Source organism: Raphanus sativus, chromosome 6, assembly GCF_000801105.2.
Source record: "Raphanus sativus cultivar WK10039 chromosome 6, ASM80110v3, whole genome shotgun sequence".
NCBI lineage: Eukaryota > Viridiplantae > Streptophyta > Magnoliopsida > Brassicales > Brassicaceae > Raphanus > Raphanus sativus.
The window spans coordinates 23594758-23605219 of NC_079516.1; the positions used below are offsets into that span (position 1 = coordinate 23594758).

The window sequence follows — 10462 nt, forward strand, 5'->3', positions numbered from 1 at the left end:
GAAAATTTCTACAACTACAATTCAACCAATCATTTCATCATACATAAACATCAATTTTTCAGAAAATATTATGCTTATTTAAGAAGTTTTTCTTAAACTCAAATTCAACAAGATGTGATATACATTCATAAATATTTTCTTAAACTTTCTAAAGAAAATTGTTACCTAAAACTTCTGAAAAGAAAAATTCAAATAAATGTTTTCATTTTTCTAAATCATGTTAAAATTTTATTTGAATATTTATTTTATATATCAATAGAACAAAGTATAACTGTTATTTACCTCTTCAGTGAAACAATTTTTTATCATTTTGACATTCAAATACTTGTTTGAAAATTGTCGGAAGAAAAAGAATGATATATAGTTTGATTGAAATACTTTATTCAATTTCAGCAAAAAAAAATACTTTATTTAATAAATGAGAGATTTGTTGTCAAAAAAAAAAAGAATGATATAGGGGTTGATTGGAATTAATTGTAGTTTTATATTTGTTGTTGTGAAATTTTAAATTATTGAGAAGTTTGTGAAATAACTGCTTCGGTGACCGAATATTTGAGTTTTACTGGTACACATAGTTTTATATATTTCCAAATGCACTAAATTCCACCTTGAAAATATATCTTTACAAAACTCTTTATCCCGTCTATCTTCGGAAGGTAACCTGCTTTACTTATTATCTTCAACCAATATGCAGCAAATCCATGCAATGCTTGATATTGATTTCCTTTTTATTTTGCAAAGAAACATTTTTTGAAAATTTTTAAAATTTTTAAAAATAAAAAATAAATGGTGATTTGGCATATTTCTTGGTTAAAAATAATAATATGTGGACATTCTCATGATTTATTGCACCAACTCATATGTAGTATTATATTATTTGTGAATATTTTCCATATCATAAAACGTAAATTTTAAAATCACATGTTTTAGATTTATATAGTTATAATTGTTTGAAAGTCTTGAATTTTTAAATTAATAATTATTTTTCTAGTTATTTTATGTTAATAATGAAAATCTATTATTTGCTAAGTTAAATGGTATATAATGTTTTTACTTTTGTAAGTCTACCTTATTTGATATTACGTTCTATTTTATTTTGAAAAACAAAATTAGGAAATATGGACATTTTTTGAAATAGCAAATTAATAGTTGTAAAAGCAAACATCAAACACTAATGGTAGGAACGTTTTTGTTTTGCATTTACAATAAGCAGACCACACTGCGTATAATGCAAAGAAAGATTATTTTTTGTATAGATTATATATGACGCAAGTTATATATCTCTCCTTTGCTAAATGCAACATAATAAAATAGCTTTTCGGATGTAAAGCAACCAGGAAATGATCGGAAAGCCAACCAATAACAACTGAATTTTCCTAAACAACAACCAAGTTTGCTGTAAAAGTGAAATTGTTTAGAAGAACGCACACCACAGAATCAAACACTTGCTTTGTTTCCTATCAAGTGATGAAGAAACAAACCAGCTGCAACACTCACGTTCAAGCTCTCCACAGCTAAGAAAGATCTGAATCCTTCCACTTCCCCACCATCTTCAGCCTCTGTAGCAACTGGAACATCGCTAGCTATATTCCCGCTAATCCGAACTAAATCAGTACATGATCTCTCCACCAATGGCCTCAAACCAGTCCCTTCATTCCCCAGCACAAGAATCGTCGGCCTACCGGGTGAAACCTCGCTCAAAGCAACAGCCTTGTGAGAAACAGAACCACCAACCACACGCCAACCGTTCTCAGCAGAAGCTTCCAAGAACTGCATCATGTTTTTGCAGTACCTAAGCTCCATCACTTCAAGCGATCCAGCGCTTGCTTTACTCACCACCGCACTCAACGGAGCTGAGTTTTTAGCGCATACAACAACACCAGTGGCTCCAAAGAAGTAAGCAGACCTTACGATCGCCCCCAAGTTCTGCGGATCAGTGACCTCATCTAAAGCTACCCAAAGAGAGTACTTCTCTTCTTCCTCTGATGAAACCTTATCTAGCTCTTTCACTTTGACCAGCTCCAAAGGTGAAGCATCCAGCACCAGTCCTTGATGAGGTCTGTTATCAGCAACCATGTTGAGATCATGCTTCGAAGTCTCCTTGATGTCTAACCCAAGCTTCTCAGAGAGTTTCAAGACTCTCTCGAAACCTTTCTTGTCTTTCTTCTTCTTGTTGTTACTGCTCAAATCCAAACCTTCTTGAACATAGAGAGCGTATAACTCTCGTCTCCCAGCGGATAGTGCAGCTAAGACCGGACTCACTCCATAAACCACTTCACCGACCATCCTAGGCACGCTTGACTCTGTCGCCTCTTGCCACGTCCTCCTTCCCCAGCTCTCTTGCCTGTTCCAGTTCTGGTACGCTGCGTTGCCACGCCCTTCATCTCTCCTTACATCATACCTATTGAACCTATTCTTGATCTCAGGCCACCTAGCATCGTTTGGCTCTTCTTCAATCTGCTCTGTTCCCCCTTCTTCATCATCTTCTTCTTGAGCATAACTCACTGTCTCATCTTGTTTCTCCCAAGATGAACGGTTAGCTCTCGGACTCTCCTCTTTCACCGGTTTGTTGTCATTAGCAACCCAAATGGAGTTTCCACTAGCTTTCTCGCTCTCTTCATCTCTCCTAGAACGAAAAGAATCTCGCTTTCTTGTTTCATTACCGAACCTACTTCTCCTATCAGTAGAAAACGAATCGTTTCTTCCTCTGCCATCTCGTTTCTTCTCCCAAGATGATGATCCATTATTAGCTCTATCATCAGACTTCACCCAGATGGAATCTCCACGGCCGTTCACGTCACTTCTCTTCTCTCTAAAAGCTTTTGATACTAATCCAGATCTTCCTCTACCGCCACTTCGTTTGCCAAATCTCTGAGAATCAAAGCTGGAATAGTCTCTAACACTTTCAAGCTTCCCTAACATACTAAGGCGAGAACTAACTAAAAGACTCCTTTGGCTCTTACCTCCGCACGAGACATCTGCAAAGGCGCTTCCTTTGGGGTTTAAGTGAAACGTAACTGGTAAAGACGAAGACTTTGAGAGATGGAAACAGCTTTTAGCTTTGGTTTGTTGTAAGGAGACCCTAATCGCAATTGGAAACCCTTGGGTTCTTGTCAAGTTACAGTACATGTTTTCGGGTTAAAGAGAAGAGAAAAGAACGAACTCTTTTTGGGTGGAGAGAGAGATGGGTTGAGCTCTCAGAAAGGTGAATCTCCCATTGATGATAAAAAAATCAATGTTACTATCAGATTGCTAGGGTTTAAGGCAAAGACCAGAGGAAGGGGAAGATAAGAGAAGCAGCTGCGAAACAGAGAGGTTAAGCAAAACGGCATCGTTCTAAGAAAACTTACACCTTCGCGAAAAACTCCACAAACACTTTAAAAATCGGTTAGGGTTATTCAATTTTTGATTTTCGGTTAGCTAGATTAACACAAAACTGTGATGAAACTAAACAAAAATTGTTTCAGTTTAGTTCCACATTTAATTAGCTCGGTTATTAGAATCTCTACCAAAATTAACTTTTTGATTTTGGTTTAATATCAGTTAAGCTTTTAGTGTTTTTAGTTTAATTACAGTTAGTTATTTACATCAGTTCAAAAATTGGTTATTTTGGCTAGATTAGCATAGTACTGTAGCTTAGTCCTGGGAAAAAAAATACAGAACAAAAAATTGAATTGGAATCAAACCAAAATACTTAAAACCGAAATCTTCAAATATCCTAATGGTTCATATATTTCAATATTTGAATAATCGGAACCGAACCAAAAACCAAATAGATAGCTGAACATCCAAAAAAATAAATTCAATCTTCTGATATAAGGTAAAATATCAACAAGCCCATTTGAACCAGGATTCGACATGAGGAGTAAGAACATTGTTACTACCAGAAAACATTATCTTTTATCTATTTTTTGATATTATAAATATATGGCATTTTAATTTAAAATATAATAAATATTTATAAAATTAATATTTTAGTGACTCGAATTCTGGTTGGATTGATGAATATGCAAATGTATAATACTAGATCATTTAGATTAACATGTTTTTTTAACGTCTAATTAATTATGCTATTACAAGGATGAGAATATTACATAGACGATTTTACAGCCGACAATTCTACCACTCTATAAAAATACATATTAAACGGGTATCCGCAACCGGAAACCAAAGTATAAGTATCTATTGTGAGAAATACCTGGAATAATGTATCCTCTACACCCGGAATCGAATAGTTCCTACCCGAAGAATACCCGAATTCTCAGGGATAGTTCAACTCAATTATGAATTTTTCCTAAAAATGGAAAAGCAACTAGCAACCGATTTATTATCATTTTTATTTTATAATCTACTGAATTGAACCAAATTTATAACCGAATTTGAATCTGAAACAAGAAAAATAAAGTTTGGTTAGGCCGGTTCAGGTCAAAATCCCAATCCTGCTCACAGCAATGAATTTTTTGAGAATCATGAGTCCAAAAGTATTTATGAATGTAGAAATCAAGATCATCGGATTGTTTTTTATTTTATATTTTACATCAAGATCATCGGATTGTCAAATATTGCTCTTTTTTAAAAGAAATCAAACCTTTTCAAAGCAAGTGATGAATAATGATCATTTTATATATAGAACTCAGAAATATATAGTTCTACAACATTTGGCTAATTCTTCAAATTTGCCATACCCTGAAGAAGAAATCATCCAGGGTTTATTACTGTTCTCGTACTTCGATAACAGAAATAAAAAAAAAACTTTCCTCAAAAGGGCTTGACCTTTTTTCTCTCTTTTATTTGTTTAAACCCTAAAGGCAAACAAAAGAGTCTTTGATAAAGATCTTTAAACTTAACCTGTTTCAGAGTCCTCGAGGTACTGAGAGTGCGAGGCAGCGAGTAGCGCAGCTCCAACGCCAGATCCATCATTCGAATGAATCACCTCCACGCTCTCTGATGCTTCATCTCCAAGCAACTCTTTCAATGAGCTCTCCATACACTCGCTGAACTGAGTGTAGTGCTCAAACAGTCCACCGTCCATGGCTATCACAGATTTCTGTGTTTCTCCGTCTTTTGGTGTGTCTCTTCCTATCTTCTTGAGGATTCCGTAGATCCCTGCAGCTGATAGACGAGCTCCTCGGGAAGCAATGATGTCACAGAGACGGATCACAACTTTTCTCATTTTCAGAGAAGTGGTAGGGACCTGAGAGATCACCAAAGAACATTCATTAAGACATTCATTATATAGGTTAAGTGTGAATCATATAGGAGGAGATTCTAACCTCCAATATGTCCTTTAACTTGCTTCCAACAACCTTCAAATCCGGAGAAGTGTCGCTGTGCATAGCAGACATGTTTGGTGTCCTGCATATACCGTAAAGTGATTATTAGACTTCTCATTTCAAGTAAGTAGGGTCGCGGTTATTACCCGAACCGACTTGCCCAACCTTACCAATCCGAAAAGTTCGGTTCAGCTCGGCAGCGAAAAAAGTTTATATATATATATATTTCTAAACAGTACAATCTTAACCGAAATCTGGACCGAACTAACCAAAATATGAACTGAAATAATCTAACTAACCGAAATAATTTAACCAAAAAAATAGAATTTTATTCAATTTAAACCGAAAAGTTACCAAACTAAACCAAAAACTTTGGTAAAATTTTTTTGGAACTGAACTAACTGAAAACCGAACCAAAATTTTTTGATTTACTTCGGTAAGATTTTGACCGACCCGAGTTTCAAACTAACCGAAGAAACCAAACCGGCAGGCCTAGAAGCAAGAAAAACTATATGTAAAAAGAAGTTAACAAACCTTATAATGAATGGTATTCTCAGCTTAGGTGGGACAGAGTCACCAAAGAAAGCAGCCTCGTCAGCCATTTTCAGAAGAACTCTCCGCAAGATTTCTCCCAGATACATACCCGAAATGATTTTCTCAAGAATCTGCGTAAAAAAAAGCCAGATAATATCTTAGTGAGCTATAAACCGAAGATCTTGAGAAAACAAAAAAAAAAGTAGTGTTTCATATACCTGTTCACCAGGATTCAGACTGTCGAAATCAAGCAAGTGGTCGTACTCTGTCAACGGAAGATGTGATGACCTGAAGTTTCCCCACTCCATGTTGATCACCTACATTGCAGTACATACTAAGATCCAACTAGTTCAATGATCAGTTGGAAGTCAAAATTACACACACACCATTTCTCCGGATTTGGGAAGTAAGCCGTGCCATTTTGGAATGGCATGTGCACGTTCGACATAAGCTGCATTAGTGCCAGTGCCTAAAATAACAGCGGCTACAACATCCGGGTTATAGTATCTACCACCAGCTAGTGTTCCAACCGTATCATTAACCTGCAAAGTTTACAAAGAGATTAGGACATAAGCTAGGTTGAAAGAAAAAAAGAGAAGAGGAAAAACTTACAAGGGCTGTGACGTTCATGTCAAGCCCAACTCTTTCCATAGCTTTAACAAGCTCCCCCACCACATCTTGTCCAACCTACACCATCATCCCCAGCAACAGGTAGAAACAGAGTTCAGAAAGAGCACTATCTTATGTAATAAAGTTGAAATAAAATGATCAAAGCTCAACTGTATCTTCGATGGAGAAGCCTTTGGTCCACTTGATGAGAGTGCCAGAGGACAGAGATGTCTGCTTGACCGGAAACGAGAAAGTGAAACCTAACTCCCTTTGTCTACCCTCTGGGAGATGAAAGTCCTCGCCTTCTGTAGCCACGAATTTCGCAAGCGCCTCAGCTATAAAATTGAACAGTTCCTGGCTCCACAGAATATATAAATCAATACACAAAAGACATATAGATCATCAACCAAGACTAAAGATTCAAAACTATAGTGTCGTGATAACTGACATCTGAACCGCTGATCATCAAATGAGGAGGAATAGAGACTTCTTCGGATTCTTGTTTGACAACACGGCCTTCTTTGCCACCAAGAAGCACACGCATCACACGGAAGTTCGTTCCTCCTAAGTCCAGCGCATAGAAGAAACCATGTTCTTCCCTGTCAAGATTAACGACGATGATTAGATTCATTTACAGCAAATTAGTGCCAGTGAAAGTATACTAATGATGATTCACCCTAAGTTGATGACTTGTGAATTTAGAAAACCACGAGAAGCAAAAACAGCCAAAAGATAAAAAGAAAACTCTTTAAAATCCATGAAAAAAATTGATCTGAAAACTATGTTACGAATAAGTAATAATGAGTTTAACCTAGAGTGTCATGAATATTCACAAACGTCAGTTTCAAGAGAATATGATTCAAAAGTAATCGGATCTTGATTCCATCTGAATCACACCAGTTTCATGCCATACTCATTAAAGTCGATAACTTTCAATCGTAATCAATCAAAACCACAGAGACCTGATCCAAAGGAATCATAAAGCATGAAACTTTATCCAAAAAAACAATTATCTAAATCTGACCAACCAAATTAAAAAAAAGAAAAATTATCTTTAATTAGGACAAAAAGGAAGAGTTAGTTAGTTACCCAGAAGGAAGATTATCGACGTAGCTGATAAGCATCTTGAGCTTGCTCCCACCTTCAGACGCGAGACCCGCGTGCATCTCAACCGTCATCGCATCAGCCACTTGTCTGAGCTTCCCGATTGGCGTGGCGCAATCCTCCTCCAGAACCTTGAGGATCTCAATCACACGCGCCCATTTCCCTGAGCTCTGCATCCGCCGCCGCACGATGTACACAGACGCCGCGCAGACCGCCGCAGCGCAGACCACCGTCGCACCAACAGCCACTTTACCCATTTAAGATTCGATCTAAGACAGAGAGAAAGACAAGACGAGTTTTTTTTTGGATCTATATAGGATTGGTTCGTGTGAATGGTATTGAGATTGGAGACCACGTAAGCAGCGCTCTGTTGTCTGTAAACTACGGAAAGAAAGATCAGAGTTTTTGATTTTTTTTATTTTTGATTTTTTGATTTTAAGGATTTTTGGAATTTTCTTGCCGGGTTTGTGTTTTAATTTTGCGAGCTGAGAAGATTGTAATGGATTTTTGAGTAGAATGACGGAAGTGACCCTGTCTGAGATTTTGGTTTTGGTCTTTTCTTTGGCCGAATTTTGTGGAGGATGCTGTGTGACTGACCGATAGATAATTCGGAAAAACCTAATATCTAACAAAACTATGATCTAACGTTTGTAGAAAATAAAGTCCTCTTTTGTAAATATGCACCTTATTTAATTTTATTTACTAAAACAGAAGTTATGACTTTTTTTATTTGAAAATGCATTTATATTTACCTAATAATATTCCAACAGTAAATCTTCGTTTAATACAAATTTAACGCCTTATTTTTAAAAAAAAAATTGTAGCATTTGAATTTTTTTTAATCTATTTCATTTATTTAGGGCATCCTCATTAGACCATCTCCAATGTATTTTGCTATTTTTACCTCTAAAATAGAGGAACTCTATAATAGAGGTGAGATATGCTCCAATGTATTTCTCTATAATAGCAATCTCTATTTTATAGAATAAAAAAATAGAGGAATGCTATTTCTTTCTCTATAAATAGAGGAAAAAATAGAGATCTCTATTATAGAGGAAGAAATAGAGGTGGGTTGGAGCAATTTCACTTCTAAATGCTATTATAGAGGTGAAAATAGCAATGGGTTGGAGATGCTCTTAGTAAACTCTTTGAGGAGTTCATAATTTTAATTTTTTTATTATTATTTTTTTAAACTTTTCGTTTGATTTTCTTTTAAAAAAAAAATTAAATTGACCAATCGCGAGCCGCCACGTGACGTGGGGCCCGCGTAACAGTGGGACGGAGAGAGACGGATTCACAAATTTGCAATTAGTTTAATATTTTTTTCTCTCGATAAGCGTGTGAACTTCTCTCCTGAAACTTCAATGCACATGCTCTTAGACCATTTTTAATGGGAGTGCTTGGAGCGGGGGTGCTTGGGCTCCAAAAAAATATAAAAATCGGTTCCAACAGCTGCAAAATAAGCAGCAACTTTGGTATGTTGTTTGTACTATTTGCGGATCCTACTGACACGTGGCGATCCGCGATTAGTTTCCTTTTTATTTTTTTAATTAGATAAAACAAAAAAAATTAACAACCCAAAAGAGATTTTATCGTTAATGGTGCTCTTATATTACTATATTACATTGGTTGTTTATTTTGCATCGATAAAACTAGTTTGTGTGAACCCAATTTAAAACATAATTTAACCAAAATAACTGGCTAAACCAAAAATTAAACCAGAATTTTATTTTTGACAACCCTTTCGTGATCATTATATAATCACTACATTCATTGTTTATATTCTTACAACATGTTTTATTTATTTAATTGTTTTGATGTCAAACTGAATAGTTAAACATATATGTGTATACTGCATTTCTATCATATGCAAAGGTTTATAATTTCCAATAATTGAATTGCTTAATATCATATATAAAGGTTTATAATTTCGTATAATTTATATTGCTTATTTATATTATATACGAGTATGTTGTATATCATATTAATTTGGTTTAGTTTAATTTAAATAATTGAAATAAGTATATCACCATTATAAATGTCAAATCTACTTGGTTTTGATGAAAGCTAACTATTAATATTAGTAATGAGTAGATTGAGGTATTATTTCTTTACCTTTTAATCTTTTATAATGTCATGAAATTTCCAACAAATCTTATATGCGTGTAATGTGCTTGTAGAGACAGACAGTTGACTAATAACACAGAAAACGCAAATTTAGTTTTGTAAAATGTTCCACAAAAAAAGAAGATTACCATGGGAAATGGTCTATAGGTTAAATATCTGCTAGGTGTTCTTTGGAAGACATGCGATAAAATTAAAAAGATATGCTAGAGCTTAATCCGCACATTCATGCGGATTTGGTTTTGACATTTTTATAAATTATTTAATAATATTTTAAACATATAGATTATTTAGATATTTTTAGATTCATATAAATTTATCCAAATTCGGAAGAATTCAAATTAAACACTATCCGAAACTTTTTAATATTCGAACATAGTTTAATTTTAAAATCCAAAAACATGATACTCGTAAAATCGATATATAACATATACTTGAATGTTCACGTCTAACTGATTATGTAAATAAATAAAATAATTTTATTAACCGGTTTGAATTTTTGTCACTAATGGATCTATAATGTATACCTAAATGTTCATGTCTAACTTATTATATAAACAAATAAAATAATTTTATTAACCGGTTTGAATTCTTGTCACTAATGAAACAATTTTATTTAAACATGTGAAATTATTATGTTTAATACATAAAATAAATATCATCGAATTATTGCGGTAGATATAATTAATGAAGTAGTTTGGAAGAGTGTAAAAAGAATGTAAAATACTCCCTCTGTTTTGTTATATATGACGTTTTGGAGCTTTGATTTTGTGTCAGAATATGTGACGTTTCCAAAATCCTATGCACAATATAATCAC

At 34.6% G+C, this 10462-nt stretch overlaps 2 protein-coding genes across 2 annotated transcripts; both read right to left on the reverse strand.

The window, feature by feature from the left end:
• Window positions 1–1303: 1303 nt before the first annotated feature.
• On the reverse strand, window positions 1304–3311 carry LOC108813796 (uncharacterized). The gene has a single exon (XM_018586452.2). The coding sequence runs from the start codon at window positions 3127–3129 to the stop codon at window positions 1438–1440; it is 1692 nt and encodes a 563-aa protein (XP_018441954.1). The 5' UTR covers window positions 3130–3311; the 3' UTR covers window positions 1304–1437.
• A 1291-nt stretch (window positions 3312–4602) lies between these two features.
• LOC108813374 (hexokinase-1) lies at window positions 4603–7972 on the reverse strand. Its single transcript, XM_018585912.2, has 9 exons — window positions 7506–7972; window positions 6865–7015; window positions 6588–6770; window positions 6420–6494; window positions 6194–6349; window positions 6026–6124; window positions 5808–5938; window positions 5274–5355; window positions 4603–5194 (listed from the first exon to the last, which is right to left on the reverse strand). Exons 1-9 carry the CDS (start codon window positions 7775–7777, stop codon window positions 4844–4846), a joined length of 1500 nt encoding a protein of 499 aa, XP_018441414.1. The 5' UTR covers window positions 7778–7972; the 3' UTR covers window positions 4603–4843.
• Between the last annotated feature and the right edge of the window lie 2490 nt (window positions 7973–10462).